General features: G+C 36.0%; 1 protein-coding gene across 2 annotated transcripts in view; it reads left to right on the forward strand.

Annotated features, from left to right (window-relative positions):
* Positions 1-15355, forward strand: part of NAA16 (N-alpha-acetyltransferase 16, NatA auxiliary subunit) — a 59979-nt gene extending 44624 nt beyond the window's left edge. For both annotated transcript variants that reach the window (XM_058276627.1, XM_058276626.1), the window contains 10 exons: positions 834-1003; positions 1320-1472; positions 2227-2355; positions 7595-7808; positions 8717-8910; positions 10146-10254; positions 10664-10762; positions 11429-11572; positions 13333-13430; positions 14041-15355. In XM_058276627.1, coding sequence (XP_058132610.1) covers positions 834-1003; positions 1320-1472; positions 2227-2355; positions 7595-7808; positions 8717-8910; positions 10146-10254; positions 10664-10762; positions 11429-11572; positions 13333-13430; positions 14041-14241 — 1511 coding nt within the window. In that variant the 3' untranslated portion in view covers positions 14242-15355. The remainder of the gene's footprint in view (positions 1-833; positions 1004-1319; positions 1473-2226; positions 2356-7594; positions 7809-8716; positions 8911-10145; positions 10255-10663; positions 10763-11428; positions 11573-13332; positions 13431-14040) is intronic.
* Positions 15356-26924: the final 11569 nt, after the last annotated feature.

Genomic DNA, 26924 nt, shown 5'->3' on the forward strand with positions numbered 1-26924 from the left:
TTTGACATTTCTTTTGGCCACTTCTTTTTTTCTGGGATTTTTAGAGCAAATTTTAGATGTATTGTTTCACCTGTAAATACCTTAGAATGTATTTGTAACACTTTTCAAATGCTTAAAACATACCCACAATGCACTCTCACACAGAGTTACCTCTACTATCATAATATCTAATACTATTGTTTCACCTGTAAATACCTTAGAATGTATTTGTAACAGTTTTCAAATGCTTAAAACATACCCACAATGCACTCTCACACAGAGTTACCTCTACTATCATAATATCTAATACCTAGTCCACAAGGAAAATTTTTCCAGTTACCTCAAAAAATGTCTTTGTATTGTTGGTTTACTTGAATCTAGATCAAATTAAGATCCAGGCTTTGTATTTGATTGTGTCTCTTATGTACGTCTAATCTAGCGTAACAGCCTTCCTTCCCTTTTTAAAATTGCCACTTATTCTTCAAAAGGTCACTTGTCTCATAGAATGGCCTATATTCTAGATTTGGCAGATTGCCAGCTCATGGTATCATTTAACATATTTCTTTATCCATATTTCTTATAAACTTGCAGTTAGATTTGCAGACTTGTTTTTTTTTATTTTTGAGGGGTGAAGAGATTAAAAGCCCAGTCAGTCCTCACTCTTGTTTCTTTGCTTGGCTGCCACTATTTGAACTGTGGCATAAAGTCATACCTCTTTAAAAATTGGTCATCTTTGCTGGGTTTTTACTGTTTATTATTATAATTATTAATTTCATTATGCAGTGGAGAGGGGAAAGCCTATGATGTGCTCTACTTGGCCTTCTTCCCTGTAATAATTTTATATTTGTTTGCAGAGAAAGGGGAGAAGGAACCACCAACGACATTACTGTGGGTTCGCTATTTCCTGGCACAGCATTTTGATAAACTAGGACAACATTCTTTGGCCTTGGATTATATTAATGCTGCAATTGCTAGTACTCCAACTCTAATAGAATTATTCTATATGAAAGCAAAGATTTATAAGGTAAAATTTTCACAGTGTTTTTTTTTTTTTGACTATATGAAGAATTTATCAAATTTAAAGAACTCATAGAGCTTTTTCCATTTTTAATACTATAATAGTCCTAAGGAATTTTATGTTCCATGATTGTGTAATTAGTATTGGTTGATTCAGCTCTTAGTAAATGTGAATTGTAATTTATCAAAAGACTTTTCTAGACGAATTTGACAGAAGTATTGCCAAATTTCTAATTTGTCTTTATCATTTTCTTCTGTTTATATATCACCCATATGCTCCTGCTCATAAACTGTAATTTCTTTAATGCTTGCACCTCTTATAGCATATAGGTAATCTCAGAGAAGCTGCAAAGTGGATGGATGAGGCACAGTCTTTGGACACAGCTGATAGATTCATCAATTCCAAATGTGCAAAATATTTGCTTCGAGCAAATATGATAAAAGAAGCAGAGGAAATGTGCTCTAAGTTCACAAGGGTAGGCAATATCATACATGAGCATGTGATTGTCTGAGTTAGTAAAATTAAACTTGAGATCTGTGATGATTTGTGAAGTTTGCCACTAAAGTTCTACAAGAATTCTGTGTGGGTTTTTTGTTTGTTTTTAATCCCATTTAGCTCATATCTTAAGTAAGTTTTCTTACTTTGGTTTTGTTGTGTGTGTGTATTTCTGACAGGGGAATGGTTAAAAAGCAATTGCACGTACAGAGTATGTTGGTAAAAAAGTAAATAATATGCCTTACTTCAGAGCTTATGTATAAAATGATATTTACATTCCAAATTCTTTTGAATTGTGACGACTTTTTAATGCTTTCTTTTTTACAGTGTTTTACTTCAGAAAAGCTCATAGTTCTTTCTTTTTAGAACTAACTTTTATGGACTACTAGACATTCTAGAATTTAATTATGTCTGTAATTATTGGATTAATCATCTGTTCCTTTTCCCTCCTTTGAAAGCTTTGGTGCTTAAGTAGCATGCTTTAGTGATCTGTAATCGTGTGTGTGTGTATGTTTAAATATAGAGTGTTGAATTATCTCCAGGTCTGGATATATAAGACATTATGTAATTTAAAACCAGTAGGATCCTTTTGGAAACAAATTGATATATTTGCCAATTCCTATTTATTGGCATAATAATACTTGTAGCCATAGTTTAAAAAGAAATTGAAATAAATACTTTTTTTAAGGATCTGTTTTATTTGCTTTCTATAATTATGAACATTTCCATTTCAGGAAGGAACATCTGCCATGGAAAATCTAAATGAAATGCAATGTATGTGGTTTCAGACAGAGTGTATTTCAGCTTATCAACGTTTGGGAAAATATGGGGATGCCTTGAAAAAATGCCATGAAGTAGAAAGGGTAAGTTGAAATTTTGGCTGCAATTTTTTCATGTAAGGTGACCAGAAAAAGGCAGGCAGATTTCTGTATCTACCTCTTCTAACTACTTTGGAAGCTTCATTGTGAAAAAATTTCTTGATCTTAACCTTTCAAATGTTGAGCATTTGTGAACAAATGTTTGCTTTTCTTGATCCTGAAATTTTTATGATTTTTACATGTGTATATTTTTGTGTGAAGGAAGAAAGGAAAAGTAATTTAGTAAACCATCATTGTTACTATAAATTCAGAATTTCTCTTCTCTAATTGGGCCATTATTTGATTTTCATCACTAGCCTAGAAGGACACACAAGCTGATGGCAACCTCTTTCTTTATGTCAGGATCTGGTCCACAGCCAGCCTCTCTCCAATTTGTCTTCCCAGGATACTTGTTCTCACATTCAGTACTTTGTACAGCAATCTGTGACCGGTTGGCAGGCTTATTTTATTATTTGCTTTTAGGATTATGTGTGTGATGTGCCTTACTGTTCCATGCTATAAAAAGGTTTAGTGAGGGGACTTTTCTTTTCCTTTGTGTGAATTTTTGTTTTCCTGTTCTTTGTCATCTCTGAAGCACTCTCCTTCCAAATGGACAACAGGAGGAAAAGAGCCGCAAATACACCCCTTGAGGCAGTCCTCAGCAGCCCTCAGTTGTGGGGTCAATCGGCAGCACTGTTCCCATGCTGACGCAGTATAAAACCACAGGCATCATAGTCAGGTGAGCCTGATGTCTGCACCGTGGCAGTCACTTTGGCCTTTTTCCCATGTGAAACGTCTGAGGTTACCCAAAGAAAGGCATCTTAGGGGGTGGCTTATGAAAGGAATTGGAACTAGGATTACTTGAGCTCTTTTCAAAGTAACTTAGTTTTTTGGTTTTGTTTTGTTTGTTTTTTTTGCCTTTTAAAACTAGGCTTGATGGCTGCATCTATGGTGAAAACCCTCTCATCCTCTCCTTGAAAAATATAAAGCCCTTGGATGATATATGAAATGACTTCTCTAGTTTTAGATCAGGCTCTTTTTCCTGTAATAAAACCATAGATAAGTGACTTGTTTTGACATTTCCTCAGTGACCATGATTTAAAAAGCAGTCTGCTTGTTGTTATTCAAGAAGGATACATTTTTATTAACCAAGATGTTCTCAGTGAGACGTAGATTATCTCTTTGAATGAAGAAGTTGTTAGACACTGGTGGGTCATTAGTTAGACACTGGTAGGTCATTATAATAGTAGAAATTTATCAAATTTTCTATGAAACGAATGTGAATATTCTTTGGATCATTAAAATTGTGAGCTTGTTGAACTCATTACCCCTAACATTAATGACCATGTTACTTTTTAAATATTTTTGAGGATTATTGGAATATAAGTAGCTCTTTCCTTACTTAAGTTTCATTTAGGTTATTCTTCCCCTGAAATTTTTAGTGGTTTTGGCTGAGTAGTGTGGAATAAAATTCTGTCAGATAAACTACTTCTAGTTTTGGAAATGATTTTAAATGAAGAGTTTTCGTAAATTAGTATTAAGCTTTTTTTGAAGAAAAAATTTACTGGAAATCTGCAGCCGTCAGAGATTAAAACATGGCAGAAATCACCTTTTGGGCATGTTACATCATTATTATTGCTAGAAACTTTTAGCTGTGTTTAGGTTTTGCTCTTGGTGCGTGAGAATGGAAAGAATTAGAAACAGATAAAACATGAAGACAATGGACTTTTACTGTTGTGACATTTTAATATAATTCATATTAAAAGTAAAAAATAAAGAACAAGAAAATAAATAAAACTTCACTCTCCTAACAGTTCTATTTAGAAATTTTTGAATGCTTAGAGGTAATTGAGGAATTATTTGTCAACAGGATGATTCCTGCTTCTAAAATTAACTTCTAATCCAATTGAAAAGAAAATTCTCATTTTAATGGTATAAATGAGAAGATTTAGGAGTAATTCTAGAATTGAAAGCTTTATTGTAATAGGTACTTTTGTGCTTGGATTTTAAATATTTTATAATACTAATGAAGTGATCATTTTGCAAAAATAAAACTAGATTTACATTTTCATTAGTTTACCTTCTAAATAGAATGTCAGTGAGTAGAGACAAGTTCATATAAGAATTAGGTTTTTCTTCTGCCTTCAAGAATTCTTTCAAGAATTCTTTCATTGAAGGCAGTTTTAGCTTAGGATATATATTGCTGTGGACCCTTAGAAATTTTATTTGAGATATTAGAGTTCTAGACCCAGAATAGTAATTTCTTCTGTCTGCATCTTGCGCTCTCATAGCATTTTAGGATTATATTAATGTAATTTAACCCAATCTGATGTTTGAAACTTGAGTTTTATTTTAAAAAGACCAAAGAAAAAAAGGGACCAAAACCCAAAACAGCCTTCCTCAAAATACTGGAGATAAACTTGAGAAGAATTTTTTAGACTATATTGCCTTTTCAGATTTTTTTTTTCCTTTTACTGTTAACTTCTCATCATTTTAGTGTGCTAATTTATATTTGAGACAGGGCAATCAATATATATTCCTGAAACTTGTTGATTTAGGATTTATAATAGCTCAAAACTATAGGAAGTTCTTCACTTTATCTTCTGATGTACCTTAATATTAATTTGACACATGCTTGATATCAACAGATTCTTTGTAGAGCGAACAGGGATGCTTAAGTCTGGAGTTTTTCATTGTCTTTCTGTGTCTGAGCTTTTATTAGTCTCATTCAGGTACTCTGAGGTAATTAGTGGAAAGATCTGGGTCAGAAGAGAAGCCTACTAGGAATCCCTAAGGAATACCTCACTCCAACTGTGAGTGGCCCTTCTTAAATCTTTGCTGACTTGTTTTACTTTAACTCAAGCCTAATTTTGACAACTTGAGTAGTATTAATGTCCCCCTGCCCTCTAAAACAGGAACTAGTATTTATGATGAGAGAAAAGGAGTTAAGGGCATGGGCTGTATATTAAGATTTGGGCACCTTGTTTTCTGCATTGAGCTGTCATGCTCTTGATGTTTGCCTTAAATGCAGAGAAAATTATCCAGTTGTGTTACCTACCATATTTTTATATTTTGTAAATTTAGGGGTTAAAAACCAATCCAAGAGAGCAGGAGGGAGATCTTTGTGGTGATGAAATAGTTCTGTGTCTTGATGGTTGTGGTGATTTCACAAATTTACACATGATCAAATTACATAGAACTATACACACTCTACTACTGTGTGTGTCTTCCATATACCATTTCTTCCAAAAGCAAAAGTATTAATAAGCCATTGGCAGTATACCTCCTCCTCCCCCCCCACCCCCCTTTTTTCCTAGTTTAATCTAGCCATATCCTGTCCACCATTATTTAGCTTATTGTAGGGTGATCAACCATCTCAAGTTTGCCCTGGCCTGAGAGGGTGTCAGGGACTAAAGGGGTTCCCTGGACACAGGCTTTTCGGTAAAGCTTGAAATGTCTCAGGCAAACCGATGAGTTGGTCACCCTATATTTATGGAAGACATTAACTGGAGAGAGGCAGCCTGTGGGCTATTACTGATAAAGAGGTGGCTTAAATGTTTGTGGTTCCATACAGCTCTTTCCTCTCAACTATCAGAGGCTCGACTTAAAATCTCTGTATTAATGCTGCTGGGAACATTTCTTAAAACTTGTGTCTGCCTTTTAACGTGTATAAATGTTTCTCAGCCTAAAGAAGTCCTGTAATCTCTTAGATGTTTTCATCTCATTTATGTGTGTAGTACTGTCATTTTTCCTTAGTTGTGTGCTGAGGTTTGAAATATTCTTATGGTGCTAGGTATAACTTGATTTACAATAAGGAAAGCCACTAACAACTTAATGAACAAAGTTGATTAACTTTTATGAAAAATCCTTTGACTTTTTTTTAAGAAATAATACCAAGTTTATGTTGTTATTTGTGAATTGTCTTACTGATAGAAAGGGATGCAGTCTTCAAATGTGACATAATTAAGGCATGATTTTTGAAGTAATAAGTATTAACTTATGTGAAATCTTTTTTTTTTTTTCCCTATTTTCCTCCACATTGTGTACTTTTATTCTTCTTATCTTTGAATTCTTCTCTTAAAATCTCAGGTACTTAATGTGATTCTGTGATTAGGGTATTTCTCATGACCAAGATGACTAAAATTATGAAAGGATTATGGACAATTACTAATGTGTCCTCTGCACAGTGAGGTTCCCAATACAGAAGAAAGATGAAGTAGTAGAAGCTTGGCCAATATTGGTATATCTAATCATTCATTTTTCTATATGTGTTTGGAGAAGCAAAAGAAGGGGAAAAGAAAGAAGAGAGAGGAAGAAATGCATGTAGGGGAAAAAATACAAGGTGGTGGGTGGGGAATCGATCGGTGTTCTCTCCATGTAAGGGATTAGTTTTAAGCCTTTTTTTTTTTGGTCATGGACCCTTTGAAAATGGAATGAAACTTTGAATGTCTCTCCTTAGGAAAAAGCTGTTAAGCTTGTTTATACATAGACTTCAAGTTAAGAATCCCTGCTCAAATGGGATATATAGGTAGGGAATGGGAACTTATCACTATATATTTATATAGTGGTTTACTGTTTAGAATATATTTTGATATACGTTTATATTTGATCCTTTAACAGTCTTATGAAATTGCACAGATTTCTTTATCCTAGTTTAGATTAAATAATTGAGGCTCTCAGAAATTAAGACTTGTCTAAGGTCACATACCTAGTGAGAAGCTTGTCTGTTGAATTGACAAATCCTGTGCGTGTTCAGTTCCTGCTGTGTTAGGCCCTGGGCCAGGCAGTAGGGATGGCAGGGCTCGTCTTTGAAGAGCTTATAGTCGAGTAGGGCATTCTTACCTGTCAACATTTAGTGTGCACCTCTGTATATTTACTCTTCATTCAGTGCTTTTTATAACTGCCATGCTGGTTTTCACGGTATGCTGAAGAGAAATATTTCATGAAAAATAAATATCAGTATGTACTAAGTTTCAGGTTTTAAAAAATAACTTGATCATCCGAGTTATTATATAGGAGTTGAATATCATAGGAAAACATGATTTATAGGCCATGGGCATGGATCGTAGGAAGAGAAACTTAACTTGGATAAAGAACTTATTATCCTTTATAGTTTTCAACCCTGGAGAAGGCAACTAAGAAAATTGTGACCATTTAAATTGTATTTTGGGCTTCTTCTGATTTTCTATTAAAAAATAGACATTGACATAAAGGTAAGGAATAACTCTGTGATTTTGTTTTTAAGCATTTTTTTGAGATAACTGATGATCAGTTTGACTTCCATACGTACTGCATGAGAAAGATGACCCTTCGTGCCTATGTTGACCTTCTGAGATTAGAAGATATACTCAGAAGACATGCCTTCTATTTCAGAGCTGCTCGATCAGCGATTGAAATATACTTGCAATTGTATGATAGTCCTTTAACCAATGAAAGCAAACAACAAGAAATAAACTCAGGTAACTTGCTTAAACATTTTTTTAAAACCCCACAAGTTTTAAAATGCTATTATCATAAACTGTACATAGACGAGTATATCCACAAATGGATACAAAGATAACATTAGATAACGGGTGTGCAAAAAAATAAAGTGGGGAAACACTTTAAAAGTCAGTGAGATGATGTTCTGTATCTGTTGCTTATAAACCACTCTAGTGTAATTACTGGCAATTTTTTTTTTGTTTTCATCATCTGTAAGGCCAATTCAGGAAAATAAGAACTAGCTGTGGGCTAGGGCTGGAGTCTTTTTTTTTTTTTTTTAATTATAACTGAAAATAGTTTTGAGGCCCTTACAGAAAAATACTTATTCTTAGGATTTCTGAGACCTATCTTACTGATAATCAGGATGCCTACGAGAATATCTGTACAGTGTTTTATTCACTAAAATATTACTATCTAGGCATATTTGGGAAATAATAGCATGGAGGCAGATTACTATTGGTCTTTGATTCCTAATATTTAAATAGTGTGTAGTGATCACAAGTGTGTTTATATGCACTACCTCACTTTTTCCTGAAATAGTCCAAGAGGATATTGTTGCTGTTATCAGCCACACTTTATGATTTGGAACTTGAGATCAGAGGGGCAAAGTGCTTTTTCCAAAGTCATGTATCTTATAAGAGGCAGAGTTGGGCTAGGATTGGCTAATTTTAGTCAGTGCAACAGTTGCTGGTTGCCTTTTATGTGCTAGGTTTCGCGCTAATCATTGGGAACACAGAAATGAATAAACACTTTCTAAAAGCTTTTATATAGTTGCCCTCCCACTCCAAAAAAAGCAAACTATTATAATAGTACGTAATGCAGAGAAATATGAAGAAATATGGAAACATTCACTTAGTAGAATTTAGGTTCATTTGGATATTTATAGAAAACCTGTCAGCCAAAGAATTGAAGAAAATGCTTAGCAAGCAAAGAAGAGCTCAGAAAAAGGCTAAATTAGAAGAAGAGAGAAAGCATGCTGAAAGGGAACGTCAACAAAAAAATCAAAAGAAGAAAAAAGATGAAGAAGAAGAAGAAGCTAGTGGTCTCAAGGAAGAACTTATACCTGAAAAATTAGAAAGGGTGAGATGTCTTTGTATTTACTATCTTTATGTTATTTGGTAAAGTCACTTTATTTGGTTCTGTTCTGACCATAAACCTGATTTATTTAAATCTTTAAATTAGAAGCCATAATTAGTATTTCATAGTCATTATGATAAACATCAATTGTCTTTGAGTTATAATAAGCAAATTGTGGCTAACTTGTAAATAATATGTAGAATTATTGTGGTAATAGAATAATTGCCCTCCAAAGAAGTCTACCTTCTAATTCCCTTAAATTGTGAATATGTTAACTTACATGGCAAAGGGAATTTAAGGTTGCAGGTAGAATTAAGGTTGTAATCAGCTGGCCTTAAGATAGAGACATTATTGTGGATTATCCAGGTGGGCCCAGTATAATCACAGGGAGCCTTAAAAGTAGAAGAGGGATGCAGGAGAGGTCAGTTTGTGATGCACTGTAGGAAGGACTGACCTGCTGTAGTCAGCTTTGAAGATGAGGATGGAGCCACCAGTCAGTGCAGATGGTCTTTAGAAGCTGGGAAGACAAGTAATCAGATTCTCCCCTAGAGCCTTCAGAAGGGAATGATGGCCTGCTGATGCCTTGTTTAAAGCCCGGTGAGACCCATGTTGGACTTTTATAATACAAAACTGCAAGATAATAAATTTGCTTTGTCTTTAAACCACTAAGCTTGTGAACATTTGTTATAGCAGCAATAGGAAACTAATTCAATTGTCTATTAAATATGGTGGTAGCATTTTATAGATCTTACTTAGCATGTTTTAGATATGTTTCAGTCAAAGAGAATAGTACCTTACCTCCATTTTCACAAAGTGTGAATAGTTTTTAGGGACCAAGTTTAGCTTTCTGGTTTATTTGGTATTAATCAAGTGTAGCTTAAATTTGTCATTACTTCTTTCTACCTTATGTGATGCTACTTCTATATTTACCTGTTATTTTAGATGTTTGTAGTATAAGGGACTGTCAGTATTTGATGTACCATCTGCTTATTTGTAAATCTATAAATCTATTTTAAAATGTTTCTTTTTTTAATTTTTTATGAAATAGATTCCATCATCAAAAACAATAGAAGTATTTCCATTTTGAAAATTGACTATAGTTTATAGTTTAAAATGTTTTGTTGTTAATTTGATCATATAAAGAAAACTAAATTAGATGTTAATATAAAACTTTAGGGGAAATTTGACTTGTGTAGCTGTTTCTCAAATAAAATAATTTTCCTTTCTGTCTCAAATAGGTAGAAAATCCATTAGAAGAAGCTATCAAATTCCTTATACCTCTTAAGAATCTTGTTGCTGATAATATTGACACTCACCTATTAGCATTTGAAATATATTTTAGAAAAGGTAATGAGTAGTTTGAGCTCAATTTTTAATCCTTAATGATAGTCAATGTAATCTTTGCCAGTTAGATATATTTTTGTTTCTTAGAGTCCCACTTTAACCTTCCACAAAGACTACTTACTATTTCCTTTGTTTACTCAGAACTTAGCTGGGTAGTAAATTAGCATATTAAAATCAAATCAGTTTTAAGGATAGTTTGAACAGTGATCCAAATTAGCCATTTTTCATGATTTTTAAGCCTTGTTTTAGAAAACAAAAGTTGTCTTTAATAAGCAAAGTCAGTTTTTTGAATTTTGCTTCTGAACATTATGGAAGAAGTAATGTTTTGTTACTGAATTTTGTGTGAGGCTAAGACAAAGTGAAGAAAATAACAAAAATACTGATACTGTTATTTTTATGTTTTTGCTGATAGGAAAGTTCCTATTGATGTTGCAGTCTGTTAAGCGAGCTTTTGCCATCAACAGTAATAACCCATGGTTACATGAATGTTTAATTAAATTTTCTAAATCTGGTGAGTACTAAAAAGGTAATTTTTATAGTATTTAAATGAAGATGTGTCTGTAAATTAAGCATACTAGCAAAGGGATGCTAATAATTAGTGCATTTTTAGGCTAGGATGTGTTTATATTCCAAAAAAATAATTTTCTTTATTTTAAAATTTTCTATAAGATTATATTTGCATGTAAAATATATCTAGTTTAATAATAAACACAAGGGAAACGGACTTTGGCCCAGTGGTTAGGGTGTCCGTCTACCACATGGGAGGTCCGTGGTTCAAACCCCGGGCCTCCTTGACACGTGTGGAGCTGGCCCATGCGCAGTGCTGATGCGCGCAAGGAGTGCCCTGCCACGCAGGGGTGTCCCCCGCGTAGGGGAGCCCCACGCGCAAGGAGTGCACCCATAAGGAGAGCCGCCCAGCACAAAGGAGGGAGCAGCCTGCCGAGGAATGGCACCGCCCACACTTCCCGTGCCGCTGACAACAGAAGCGGACAAAAGAAAACAAGACGCAGCAAAAAGACACAGAAAACAGACAACCGGGGGAGGGGAGGGGAATTAAATAAATAAATAAATAAATCTAAAAAAAAAAAATAATAATAATAAACACAAGATATTTTAACCTTTTTTTCTGAAGGACAAACTGCCTCCCTAAAAAGGTTCTTATGTTTTGTTTTTGTAGTGTCTAATCACAGTAATCTTCCAGACATTGTGAGCAAAGTTCTATCTCAAGAAATGCAGAAAATATTTGTCCAAAAGGATTTGGAAAGTTTTAATGAGGATTTTCTTAAATATAATGCTTCCTCTCTTAAGCATCTACTTTCAGGTTGGTATTTAGTTCCCAGAGTTAAAATATTTATGAAAAAATGTTCGAATGTGTAAGAAACATTTGGAAAGGTGTGCATTTTCACTGACTGTCATGAACACAGTACCATTTTGTGTTAAGAACGGAGGAAGTAAAAATGGAAACAAATTTAATGTTTGTCTAGTAATAGGAAAGACAGTAGTAGGATTGTAGGATGGAATACCTACATATCATTTAAAATGTTCATTCAAAGTGTTTGTAATAACCAGTGATAAATACTTTTGTAATGTGTACACAGAATTGGACATAAAATCCCAACTACGTAAAACTACATGTGGGAAATAGGTTAAAAGAAAGGATAGTGGAGTGGGTGCTAGCTCAGGGTTGAGCACCTGCTTTGCATGTTATGATGTCCTGGGTCCAATCCCCAGTACCTCAAAAATAAATAAGTAAATGATTTTTTTTTTTTTTAGAGGAAGTAAGTACAGTACTTTAATGGTTGCCTTTGGATGTTGTGGTTTTGAGTGCTTTACTGTTTCTTATATCTATATGTTTTCTCTTTTATGATTCATTTATATTCTGCCTTGTTATAGCAGGTATTTTAGGCAGTTAACACAAATTTCAAAAAAAATTACAAGATGGCATACATGAAAACTGGATAAAAAATGATTAAAAAAAAAAGAGGAGTTGGGGATAAAATGAAGTACATACCATAATCAACTTTACTCCTATTTTAAACTGTGTATTTAAACCTAAGCTTTCTTGTTATAAAGGGAAACTGCTCAGTTCTGATATCTGTGGGGGGAAAAAGATTCATTCCCTGAGTATATATAGCAATTCTTAGTAGTAAGGGCAGATACTCTTCTGTGTTCTCTTCAGGAACACAAAATAATAGAAGGAATTATTTTTTACTATAATTGTGGGAAATGCCTTTCTAAATATTATTTTTAATTTTTAAGAATACGAGAAATACTTTTCACCACATAAAACTAAAAACACCATAAAGACAAGACTAACTGGAAAAAAAGATTATATGTAACTGATAAAAAATCTGATATAGAAAGCTCTTATAATGAATAAATAAAAGCTCAATAGAAAAATGAGTAGACTATGGACTGTATAATTTATATGATAATATAAACTGGATTTTACTGAGAAATAATGTTAAAAACCTTGTTTTCTTGAAAATATGCAGAAATTTTCTACTGTTCCTTTACCACCTTCCATTTGACAATAAGTTTTTCTTTAGATGTATTATTTTGAGGTATCATCTTTTTTTTTCATGATTTTTGTCTGAAATATTGATTCCCACTGGGCAGTCCATATTTACATTTTGAGTAGATCATTTCTGCAGAAGGGAAGGACTTTTAAATCATTGGTGTTCTGGTAAATGTTTAAACAAGCAGCTTTTCCCACTTGGGAAAAAAACCCTCATTTGTTGTGATTTGCTATGATAAAAATACTCCTCTTGTGACCTCAAGCTTATTAATGGGATATCACTGAATAAGGATTGAAGAGATACCACAGTTGACTCTAAAGACCTGGTGGGAGGAAGCTGATATGGCTCAGTGGTTGAGTGTCAGCTTCCTACATACAAGGTCCCTGGTTCAATCCCTGGCCCCACAACCTCAAAAACAAAAACAAAAACAGAACTGGTGTTAACCAGCTTCGTCCCAGCACTAAACACTTGGAACCGTAGTGAAAGTCATGGGTCATTCTAAATCAGAGTGACTGTAAGGACATAGGAGTTTACTTATTTTTAAATATCTTGGTATTTTCAGGGGCTAAAATGATGTATTTTCTGGACAAGTCAAGGCAAGAGAAAGCAATTGCTATAGCTACCAGACTAGATGAAACCATAAAAGATAAAAATATAAAGGTAAGATTTTTCACTTCTGCAAATTTATGTACGCTGAGTGATCTAACAAAACATGTCTTTACAGTAAAACTCTAAATAATTGGGCTCTCGGAGTTAAACCTTGCCTGGATTTGAATCTCACCTCCACCAGTTTCTGGTTGTGTGACTTTATGCAAGTTACCTTCTCTTTGCTTCCTTGTCTTCATTTATAAGGTGGAATGAATGTGCTACCGGCCTCCTAAACTGTGGAGGGTTTAGCGCCTGGCCCTGGGGAAGCACTCAGTAATTGTGAGCCCTTGTTTTTAGTGAAGTCCACTTCCACTTCTAGTGATCACAGTTTTAGAGGTTCACTGTTTTTAGGCTAGTTACAGTATGAGAATTTTACTGCCTTTTTTTTTTTAATAAGACATTGCAAAATGGAATTATATGTGGTGTTTTTGTTTTTTGCAAAATTGAATTTTAATGTTCCTCTTTTGAGGTGAGTACTTAGTGTAAGTAGTAAGAACTTATTATAGATGAAGGTCTTGTCTTGGCATTGTTTCGGTTTTATTAACAAATTACATTTTCTCAAAGTGATTTTTAACCAAGGTCTTTTTAAACAAAAAGTTAATGTTTTTCCTTGTTTCATTAGACTTTAATAAAAGTTTCTGAGGCACTGCTTGATGGCAGCTTTGGGAACTGTAATTCTCAATACGAAGAATACAGAACAGCCTGTCACAAAATGTTTCCTTTCACGTCTGCGTTTTTTCCTGCCATGAGCGAAGTCGACAGTCACGGTGCCACACTAAACCATACAGCTATCAACTATGATGTCTTGGCAAATGAAATTTGAAATCTCATGAAGTGTTGACTCAAGGTAAAATTCATTCAGGATTTCTTTTCCAGGGTACATTTTAATATAGATGTGGAATGAAATACTTGGAATAGAATTTTTAAGCCTATTCTATTCTGTAGTGACTCTGCCAATTTACAAAATATCTCTTAAAATTACCTGTTTATACTTGTACAGTTTTTCTTAGACTCCCAAATTGGTAGCATTGTGATCAGTGCTGTCACTTCTGTATCATAAATGTGCGTCTCTATTATTTTCTTTAGATCCTGGTTTTAATATAGAATGATGTTTTGATTCCTTGTCTTACTTGTATGCTTTATTGTTTTTTTCTTGTTCAAAGCACATCAGTTTTTAAAGTGTTAACTCAGTGCTAGTAATAAAGAGTCTTATCTTGGCAGATATTAAAGATTTAATTTTAAATATAATTTAACATGCCCTCTTTTCACCTTAATTTTTCATGATTTACCATTTCCTTGTAATACCCATGAAAATGAGACTTTCTGGTTGAATTATTCCAGTTTTATATAGAGGATTCAGAATGTGGGATTGACTTGCCTCTTAATTGTGGAAACTCAGTCTTAAAGACTCACAGGCAAAATTATGCTTTCTTGACTAAATTACTTTTAATATTAACAAGTAGTTGTAATCTGAAGGGGGGTATGTTTCAAGGAAGCAAATTACAATGAAAACATGATCTTACTCTTACAGGCATGCGTCAGCTACTAAATGTATTTTATATCCCTCTGCTAAATGAGAGTTTACACTGTCATCACCTTAAACTGTTAAAAGAAAGTATTGTTGAACTATGTTTTTGTTTTTTGTTTTGTTTTGTTTAGGGATAGCTTTTCATCTATCTTGTACAGAAAACAAATGGAACCATTCACTATGTGTTTCTTTCAAACTCTGTAAATAGTCTGTAATATTAATGCTTCTCTTTAAGGCATATATAATATTAAAAAGGGAGATTTTATTTAGACAGACTATTCTAATTAAGGTGGTTTTCCTCCACCATTTTATCTAGTTAGATTCATGATTGTTAAGAGAAAAAAAAAAATCTCACTGTAAAATAATGCCTACCTGTATTATGCTGTAATAAATTATTTTGTACACAGTTGCTTATTTGTGTTTTGTGAGGTGCTTCACATTATCAAAGGATTTTGCAAAATATTCTTTCTTGAGGATAACTTAGTTGTCTTAACTGTTTCCAAGTTTATAAAAAAATGTAATTCTTATTACCAGCTACCAGACACATTCTGATGCCACAATGACTTGACTACTTTTTAATGATTTAATAATTCTAACACCAGTCAATCTTTGTCAGTAAGATCCTGGTAAATGTGTAATTCATCACATTACTTTCAACAAGGTGCCAGTTAATCATAATTAATGTGGAAATGTGCTTTAGCAGCATGCTTTTTAAAAATTATAAAAGCATTGCATTTGGAGATAGATGTGAGAGGAAGGTCCATGGTACACAGTAGAAGGTGTGGAAGGCAGGGCATAGAGTGACATGGGTTAATTAAATTCAGTAGCCTATCAGTTAATACCTAGAGGTTATTATCTTTTCTCACTCCTACCCCACCCCACTCTGAGTATAAACATCATTAGGGTAAGAGTTACACGTCATGTTCCTCCCTCCCAGCCACCACCACCACCACCTTACTTCCAGCCTTGAGAGAGGCCCTCATTGCTCCCACGGGCTCTAGGGGAATAAGGTTAAGCCTAAAGGAGGGGTCTGAAAACTAGGTACTTGGGACGTACCTAGTATCAAGAGAAAAGCAAAATTGTCCTAGGTTATCTGGCCAAGTTTACCAAAATAAATAGAAAAAGACTGTAAAGATTCAAGGGATACTGTGATAACTTAAGATTTGGCTTTAGGTTTCAGGAGGAACTGAATGATCTTAAGGAGCAAAATCCTAGAGGATAAAGAACCATAATAGATTTTAGATGTAGCTATTAGCTAGAATATGGGTCAGCAAACTTATTCTCTAAAGGAGCAGATAGTAAATGTGCTAGGGTTGGCAGGCCGTATGGTCCTCATCACAGCTATTCAGCTCTGCTGATGGGGTACCAAAGCAGCCATAACCAAAAGGGGGAAAAACTGGGGGCTGGGGCTGTCCTTGAGGCAGGGCTGTAGCTTGTGGATCTTGAAGGTAGAAGGATGTGTGTTAGATGTGAAATAATGAAGATACGTGTGCTTTCAATTTTTCTGCCTAAAGCCAGGTGAGTTACAAGTGTGTGTATTTTTTATTTGAAAACACTTCAAACATAGAGGACTGTTAAAAACAATACAAATCCCATACAGAGCTCTCCAACATATCCTCAGCCCCCACCTGCCCCAGATATGCAGACCCACCAATTTTAATATTTTGCCACATTTGCTTTTCCTCCCTCCATCCCTTTCTGTCCCTCCCACCCTCCTCCCCTTTTCTGAACAGTCTACTTTCTGAACACTTGTGGGCAGGTATACATCATGATCCTTGAACACCTAATACTGACATCCACATTTTCTAAGGATATTCATTTATATAATCCCCTTAAGTACAGTTATCAAGTATAAGAAATTTAACGTTGATATAAAGCTTACAGTTTTTTCATAGGTCCCAATAATGTCCTTTGAGCCTTTCCTCCTCCCTTGCTAGTTCCCGTCCTGGATCTTGTATTACTTGTTTTTTTTCTTTTTTTTTAATTGTGGGAACATCTATACACATAAATTTCCCATCTCAACCACTTCCAAATATACCGTTCAGTGGGATTAATCACATTTACGATATCCCAGTGCCCTCACCACCTTCCAAGACTAAAACTTTCCCATCTCCCCAGACAGAAACCCAAGCCTATTACACATAACCCCTCCCCCAGTTCCCTGCCCTGGCAACCTATACTCTAATTTCTGTCTCTGAACTTGCACATCCTCTGATGCTTTTCTCTAGTTACCATGGAGCTTAAGTTTAATCTCTCAGTCTATAACATTCTCATTTGCTTTGATACCAACTTCAATAGTATACACAAACATCTTCCTATATCCCTCTGTCCCCACCTTTATGTAGTTCTTGTCAAAAGTTATGTTTATGTAACTGCAAGACCTTGCTAGAACTTTGAGTGTAACCTTGAGGTCCCAGTTTCTCTTCTGGGACTTACCCTTGGCCCTGGATATTCCAAACAGTCCTCACAGTTGATCCCACCATTGGTGGGGTAACCAGTAATAGCTGGGGCCCACCCCCTTATCATTTGGAAAGGGGAGGAATAATTTTAACACTTTGAAAGGTAGTCGAACAAGGCAGAGCTCATTCTCTCTGCCTAGAGGAGCCCACACCAAATCTCAGTGCATATTTCTGTGTTTCCCATTTCTCAGCAAGCTCTGCTCTTTCCCCCATTTCCCAAATAAATTTCTTTTTACTGGGTTTAAAAAAGAAAAAAAGCTTATACATTGTGTTCAAAGCTACTCATTTATCATTACCTTTTATGCATTTGCATTTTAGATCCTGTAAGAAGTAAAAAGTTGGGTTACAAACCAGAAGTACAGTAGTACTGGCGTTTATATTTACCATGTCATTACTCTTATAGTAGATACTTACTTATTCATGTGGCTTCGATCTTTTGGCTGTTGTCTTTTCCTTTTAACCTACAGACCTCTCTTTAGCATCTCCTCTAGGGCTTGTCTAGTGATGACATACTCACTCAGCTTTTGTTTATCTGAGAATATTTTAATCTCTCCCTCATTACTGAAAGACAGTTTAGCCAGATATATAATTCTTGTTTGGTGATTTTTAGCTTTCAGCACTTTAAATATGTTTTCCCACTGCCTTTTTGCTTCCATGGTTTCTGATGAGAAATCAGCACTCAGTCTTACTGAGGCTGTGTTATGTATGACGTGTTGGTTCTCTTGCCACTTTCAGACTTCTCTATCTTTAGCATTTTGGGCAATTTGATTATAACGATGTGGGTCTATTTGTGTTTCTTATTTGGAGTTCATTGAGTACTTTGGATGCAAATATTTGTGTCTTCCATTAAATTTGAGACGTTTTCAGCAGTTATTTCTTTGAATATTCTCTTTGCCCTTTTCTCTCTTCTCGGACTCCCACAATATGCATATATTGATATGCTTGATGATGTCCCACAGGTTCCTCAATTCTGTTTTCTTTTCATTATTTCTGCTCAGACTAGATGATTTGCATTGTCTTACTTTCAACTTCATTTATTCTTTCTTATGCCAGCTTCAATCTGCTGTTGAACCTCTCTGGGGAATTTTTTATTTTTTTTTACTCTGTTCTCCTGTTCTGTTTGGTTCCTTTTCCTGAAAATCTTTGTCTAGTATACTCCAGAGAAAAATCCTCATTAATGGTTTCTAAAGCTTTAATCTTCTGATGTGCCTGGGTCGTCACTTCCTATTTCTTTGTATATTTTGTAATCTTTTGTTAAAACCTGGACATTTAAAAAAATTTTAGTGTATTATTCCTGGAATTTAGACTCTAAGGTGTCTGTTCCTTAAACTTGTATCCAGCTATTGTTGACAGAGCTTTCTGAATACCAGGAGCCAACAGATTGACCTGCAGCAATAAGAGTGGCCTATGTGAGGGATCCTTATACATGTATGTTTACTCATACAGTGCCATTAGAGAATAGCTCCAGGCCCTGATCCTGGGCCCTGTATTGTATGTTCTAGAGCCAGCAACCCCTTGCCCTGGGCAGCTACGGTTGGACTGCTTTCCCACAGTGTTCTGTAGGAGAGATCTTTGAGCTGCCTTCTACACACAGGGCAAGTTTGAGGACAGCACACTGCAATGAGTGTCCTGGATCATACCCTCAGGTTGTCACTAGAGAGACTGGGCCACACATACGTGCTCCCATTGTATGCATGAGGGTTACTCTGCTCCCTCTGGAATCTGCACTGGGAGTGTAAGCCAGCTCCCTGCCCAGCTGGTGAGGGCATGGGGAAGGAGCCAGCCAATGTGCCGTGAGATCCTACCACTTTCAAGTAGCCTTTTGCTTGATTTGGTATACACCCTGTAACTGCAATACTTATGTTTTCTGGAGGTTTCATTTTAGGGTATTCCTGCCAGTTCTAGTTGGTTCAAAGCTTTTGTGGGGGGCAGAGCCCTCAAGCTTTTTATTCCACTATCTTGATGGGGGCAACCTATATGTATGTATTTTATTCCAAACATCTTGATGCTTTTTCTGTAGTTACTGAATTCTTTTTTTCTCCAGCACACTTAAAGTAAATCCATGTGCTAGATTCTTTTCTATATATTAAAGGTTACAAATATTTTGTTGGATGCCTTTTATATGCCAGATACTTTCTTACATGTGGAGGATAACAGGAAAAAAGTCACTGAATTCACTCATAACTTTTTAGGCATATTAGTGGGAAACGTGATGGAGAAAGGAGGAAAGAATCATTTATCCATCCAGCCTGTATTTGTTAACCACTTGTTATGTTTCAGACACTGTTGTAGGTGTGAGGTAAACAACAGTGAACAAAAAAAAAAGTCCTTGTCTCATGGAGTTTCTATTTAGTGGGGGACAATTATTAAGCAGAGTGTGAGTATAGGCAGTAATGTGATTATAGTGAAATTTAAAACTATCCAAGAAAAAATATAAGCTTACAGAGTAAAAGAGCAGATTTCTCTCAAAGGAAAGAAAACCATATTGACTTAAGATTTCTCAGAAGTATTTTGTGTAAGAAGTCTACGGAATCATACATTTTAAGTATTGAAGAAAAGGAACCTTGAGTTAAAAGTTTCTCTCCTGCCAGATGAGCATTAGAGTGTGACAGCATATTAAAAATATTCTTAAGCATACAAAACCTCAAAAAATTGTAGTACAAATATTCTTACAGAAAATACTTTGGAGCAATATTAAATCTGGAATACATACAAGAGATATGGGAAGAAGGATGATCAAATATTTTTGTAAGGTTTACTGTTATCTTAAAGGAAAACTTTCCATTATAATATTAAAATTGTTGGCTCTATCATCTTGCTTGGAGTTGGAGATACAGGCTAAGATTTAAGACAATTTTAAAATGGCTTTCCTTTAGAGGAAGTTACAGATACTGAAAATGTTAAGAAACATGAGTATGATCTTAAGAACCATCATAAGAACACAAATAGAATGTAAAATTTTTAATCAGAAGTAAACTCATCAAGTGGAAAGCAGGAACAAAATTCAGTAAATGGAAAATAAGGTAGGTAGAAACTCTGAATTATAGTAATTTCAATAAATTACATAGGTTGTTAACCAATTAGAAGATTCCTGAATTGGGTTAAAAATGGTTGTCTACAAGCAGAACATTTAAAATAAAAAATTGAAAGGATGGAAATAGATATAGTTGGCTATTATAAACCAGAAAAGAAGGGATGAAAGTAAAAATAGAATTTAATGTAAAATATGTCTGTATGACAGATATGTTACTATACGTTGGTTTAAAAAAAAGATGCATCTTTTTGGTAACTTTCTGTTTTTAGACTAATGCATGACAATTGTAGTTGAAGGTCTTGCCCCCGCAGGCTCCCCCATGGCTCCCTCATCTGTTTACTCATTTTCTCTCGTTGGGCTGCTTTTTGTCTGGTTTTTGGTGTTTTTGTGTGTGTGTGTTTTTCTTTAGGAGGCACTGGAAACTGAACCCGGGACCTCCCATATGGGGAGGTGGGTACTCAACTGCTTGAGCCACATCGGCTCCCTGAAGATTCACTTCCCTCCTCAAAATCTGATAGATCAAGAAGGAGAAAAACAGTAGACTGCAGTTCTTGAAGAGGAACAGTATAACTAATATGCCTTAGCTAGTTTAAAAACTACCAAAAAAATAGAGTGATTGGGAAGGGCTTAGTGTTTTTAAACAGGATGTGCCAAGAAGGTCTTTCTGATAAATTGACATTTGAACAGATACTAAATGGAACCAGCTTGGCAGATCAGACGTTTGTGGGGAAGAGCATTCCAGAAGGACCAGAAAGGCCAAAGAAAGGCCGAATAGGTAAATGACTGAATGACAGTGTGTCTCTTCAGGTTACACTCCTTAATACGTTGTAGAATAAAACCCTTTGGTCATTGTAGATATAAGTAACTATATCTGTTATGTAAGTAACTGGCTCCTGTCCTCTGAGAAAGTGTTAATGCTGTGAAAAGTTCCGTGAAATAGTTTATACCTGTGGACAGTCTCATTATAGGTTTGTTAGGAAAATGCTTTTAATCACTGATGGTGTCCTCCCTGCACTGAACCAGTAGAGGTGGTTCCAGACCACAAACTCTGTTAGTATTTTAGCTGTACTATGTGACTTTGCACCTTTAGGCTAACTTGTGGTAAGTGGACTTTCTGCACCTCCAAATAGCTGAAGTGGCCTCGTAGCATCTCAGTTGGTATGTTGCCTTTGACGCTATTCCAGTCTCTCAGGACCTGGGCACCTACAGCCATCTGATCTGTCTGTCCTCCAGCTCATGCAGGAATGCTGGGAGCTTTCCAAATCCCTGAGGCTAGGATTGCCTTTGAAAGAGATCCTCTCTGGGCTATTGCTGACTTTGAGAAGGGCTTGAGGTATCCTGTCCCCTGTCCCCACCTTACTCCTAATCCACCAGGAGGCTGCGGGGGCTGGTACTCGAGGCAGACTTGTGGCCAATCTCAGCCACCACTTAAAGCCTAAGGCCCTCTAGCTAGCAGTCCTCTCTTCACCTCATCCTCGTCTCGTCCTCTGTCCAGTGTCCCCTTACACCTTGCAGTCCCTAATAAAACAACAGACCCAGGCAACATCCTTAGTGGTAAAATCATTAGCTAGAGCCACTAGGTAAAAAAGGCTTATGGGAATTTCACAGTGGATATGATGGATAATGCTCACAGCACTTAAACCCGCTGATAGTACCTGAACTTTTACTGGTCAATCTTAGCACCACAAAATAGAGTGCTAGACCTTGGGTACATCCTGGTGGGTGGTGGGTGTAACAGGATGGACACACCACCTCCTACGGAGTCTTTTGGGGGGGGAAAAACCCAAATCTGAATGTGAACAAGCCCTTGCCTAGGTAGATTTAACATCAGTTTACAAGAGATACCAAGGAACATGGAAACTGTTGAATGACAACATTGGGATGTAACCTGCTGAATCCAAAATGTGGGAAATTCTACAGGATAACTGACCTGGCTAATTGAACAAATAAATTGTGAAGGAAAAAAAAGAAGGGAGAAGGATGAAGAGAGACTTTGAGAGACATGATCAAATGCAATTTGAATCATGATTTGAACAAGCCAATTATTAAAAGTAGTCAAGACAATCGGAAAATTGGGCACTGGGTATTTGATAATATTAGATTAATTTTTAAAGTGTGATAATGACATTGAGATCTTGCTTTTTAAGAAGTATTTAGAGGGAAGTGGATTTGGCTCAACTGGTAGAGCATCTGCCTACCACACAGGAGGTCCAGGGTTCAAATCCAGGGCCTCCTGACCCATGTGATGAGCTGGCCCATGGCCAGTGCTGATGTGCGCAAGGAGTGCCGTGCCATGCAGGGGTGTCCTCCGTGTGGGGGAGCCCCACACACAAGGAGTGTGCCCTGTAAGGAGAGCCACCCCACGCAATAAAAGTGCACCCTGCCCAGGAGTGGTGTGGCACACACGGAGAGCTGACGCAGCAAGAATGACACAACAAAAAAGAGACATTCCTGGTGCCACTGAAGAGATTACAAGCAGACACAGAAGAACACACAGCAAATGGATGCAGAGAACAGGTGACAGGAGGAGGGGGTGAGAGGGGAGAGAAATAAATAAAAAATCTAAAAAAAAAAAAGTAGAGGTAGATACTGAAGTATAATGGGAAAAATGATATGCTGTCTAGTATTTGCTTTAAAAAAAATCCATTGGTGGGGGCTGTAGCTGGAACAACATTGACCATGTGCTGGCAATTGTTAAAGCCAGGTGATGGCTCCCTGGGGTTCTCTTTTGCCGCTTGTTTTAGTTTGCTGGGTTATGTGGCAAATCTCTGTTCAACTTCTTTAGGAAGTGCCAAACAGTCATGCAGATTGGCTGTACCATTCTTCAATGCCACCAACTATCAATAAGTGTTTCTCTCCAATTTCCTCCAACCCTGTATTTTCAATAGTGCCCATTCTAATAGGTATGAAATGATATCTCATTGTAGCTTTGATTTGCATTTCTCTAATCAGTATTGAACCTGGACATTTTTTTCATGTTTTTTTTTGCCATTTGTATTTCTTCTTTGGGCAAATGTCTATTCAAATCTTTTGCCCATTTCTTTTGAGCTGTAGCATTTCTGTATATATCACAGATATTTAGCCCTTATTGGATATGTGATTGCCAAATATTTTCTGCCATTGATTTGGCTACCTTTTCTCTTTTGACAAAGTCCTTTAGTGTGCAAAAGTGTTTAATTTTGAGGTCCAATTTATCTATTTTTCTTCTCATGCTTGGGGTGTAATGTCCAAGAAACCACCACCTACCACAAGGTTTTTAAGATGTTTCCCTAAATTTTCTTCTAGTAGTACTCTGGTCCTGGCTTTTACATTTTGATCCATTTTGAATTGAGTCTTGTATAGGGAGTGAGATATGGATTCTCTTTCATCCTTTTGGTTGTGTATATCCAGTCTTCCAGAACCATTTGTTGAAGAGACTGTTTTCTCCTGTTAACATGGATTTCATAAGTTTACAGAAAACCAGTTTGCTGTAGAGGTGAGGGTTTGTTTCTGGACTGTCAATTCTATTCCACTGATTGATGAGTCTATCTTTATGCCAGTACCATGCTGTTTTGACTACTATAGCTTTGTATTATGTTTCACGGTCTGGCAGTAAAATTGCCCCCACATCATTCTTGTTTTTTAGAATGCTTTCAGCTTTCAGGTGCACTTTCCCTTCCAAATGAACTTGGTAATTGCCTTGTGTATTTTGGTAAAGTAGGCTGCTTGAATTTGATTGTATTGTATTGAATCTACAAATCAGTTTGGGTAGGATTGACACCTTCATATTTAGTCTTTTAATCCATGAACATGGAATATCTTCCCACTTATTTAGGTCTTCATTAATTACATTTAGCATTGTTTTGTACATTTCTGCATTTAAGTCCTGTATGTCTTTGGTATTTGGTTCCTAGCTATTTGAGTCTTTTTGTTGCTGTGGTAAATGGAATTTTTTCTCTGATTTCCTCCTCAGATTGTGCAATACTGGTGTAGAGAAACATTCTGATTTTTGTGCATTGATCTATCCTGCCACGTTGCTGAACTGGTTTATTAGCTAAAGTAGCTTTGTCATAGACATTTCAGAATTTCTAAGTATAGGTTCGTGTCATCTGCAAATAGTGAGAATATTCCTTCCTCTTTTCCTATTTGGATGACTTTTTTCCCCTCTCTAATTGCTCTAGCTAGAACTTCTAAAACAATGTAGAATAACAGTGGTTTCAGTGGGCATCCTTCTCATGTTCCTGATCTTAGAGGGAAGACTTTCACTTTTCCCATTGAGTATGATGTTGGCTGTGGGTTTTTCATATATGCCTTTTATTATATTGAAGAAATTTTCTTCTATTTCTATCTTTTGAAGTGTTTTTATCAAGAAAGGAGGCTGGATTTTATCTAATGTTTTCTCATTGGTTGAGATGATCATGTGGTTTCTTCCTTCAATTTGTTAATGTGGTGTATTTTGTTAATTGATTTTCTTTTTTGAACCACCTTTGTATACCAAGAATAAATACTATCTGGTCATGATATATACATCTTTTGATATCATGCAGAATTCTATTTGGAAGTATTTTGTTGAGAATTTTGCATCTATGTCCATTCGATATAATGGTCTGTCATTTTCTTTTTTTTTTTGTAGTATCTTCCCCTGGCTTTGGTATTACATGATGTTGGTATCATAAAATAATGTTGAGTAATTTTCCCTTCTCTTCAATTTTTTGTAAGAGTTGAAACAGGATTGGTGTTAATTCTTTTTTAAATGCTTGGTAGAATCTATCTTTGAAGCCACTTTTTTTGGGAATTTCTTTGCTGGGAGATTGTTGATGATTGATTCAGTGTCTTTAAATGTAATTGGTTTAAGTTCTTGAATTTCTTGTAGCATCAGCATAAGTTGTTTGTGCACTTCTAGAAATTTGTCCATTTCATTGAGGTTGTCTAGTGTGTTGGCATGTAGTTTCTCATACCCTCTTATGCTTTTTTTAAAAAGATTTTTATTTCTCTCCCCTTCCCCCCACCCCCCACCCCGGTTGTCTGTTCTCTGTGTCCATTTGCTGCATGTTCTTTTTTGTCCGCTTCTGTTGTTGTCAGCGGCTTGGGAATCTGTGTTTCTTTTTGTTGCATCATCTTGTTGTGTCAGCTCTCCGTGTGTGCGGCACCATTCCTGGGCAGGCTGCACTTTCTTTCATGCTGGGCGGCTCTCCCTACAGGGCACACTCCTTGCGCGTGGGGCTCCCCTATGCGGGGGACACCCCTGCATGTCACGGCACTCCCTTCGCACATCAGCACTGTGCATGGGCCAGCTCCCAGCTCCACACGGGTCAAGGAGGCCCGGGGTTTGAACCACAGACCTCCCATGTGGTAGACAGATGCCCTGTCCACTGGACCAAGTCCACTTCCCCCTCTTATTCTTTTTATTTCTGTGGGGTCAGTCATAAAATTCCCCTTTGATTTTTTATTTATCGCATATTCTCTTTTTTTCTTTGTTAGTTTACCTAGGGGTTCATCAATATTATTAATCTTCTCAATGAACCTGCTCTTGGTTTTGTTGATTTTCTACATTGTTTTTTGTTATTGTTGTTCTTCATTTCATTTATTTCTATTTCAGTCTGTATTTTTTATTTTCTCCTGCTTGTTTTGGGAATGGTTTGCTCTTCTTTTTCTAGTTTCCCTAGTTGTTCAATCACATATTTGATTTTTACCTCTTTCTTCTTTTTTAATATAGGCATTTAAGGCTATAAACGGCAAAGGCTGGAGAACTGCCTCTGAGAATATTTGAATTACTAGCTACTTAGCTGCAAGCAGGATTATCTGTCAAACTGATATGGTACATGTTGCAGGTAACACTCCAATCAGGCATTCTCCTGAGAGGACCATTAAAGAGTACCATCTTCTGGTGGACCAAGGAATTGCAGATAAGAAAAGTAAAACTAAATAATTGACAGGCTTTTTCTGGCCTTTTCATCCTCCGCCCACCCAAGGCCTTAGGGAGCTATTCTGCATTACTGGATCCAGTGCCTAGATTTGAGCAACTAACAGGGACAATCCTAAATACACAGAACAGATAGAACCAGGGTATTACAGCCGCAGCACCCTGCTTCTCACTGCTAAATCCCTACAAAAGAGAGCATCTGAGTAATCTCACCATCTTAATCAGATGCCTAGACATCAGCAAAACACTACAAGCCATACTAATACAATGGAAAAATGGTCCCAAGGAAAGGAACATATCAAAGCCCCAGGAGAGATACAGGATTTGAGAAAAGTAAGCAAGGAGATGCACCCAAATTAGCAAAATCAAATTAATGAGTTGAAAGACAATATGGCTAAAGAGATTAAGGACATCAAGAAGACAATGAACAGACATGAAGAAGAATTTGAAAACCTTAAGTGAAAAGTAACAGAACTCTTAGGAATGAAAGACTAGATAGGTAAAATTAAAAAACAAACATATTAGAGGCATATAACTGCAGACTTGAAATGATGAAGAATATATGATAGAGGTGACAGAACTG

Source organism: Dasypus novemcinctus, chromosome 15 (assembly GCF_030445035.2).
Source record: "Dasypus novemcinctus isolate mDasNov1 chromosome 15, mDasNov1.1.hap2, whole genome shotgun sequence".
Classification (NCBI taxonomy): domain Eukaryota; kingdom Metazoa; phylum Chordata; class Mammalia; order Cingulata; family Dasypodidae; genus Dasypus; species Dasypus novemcinctus.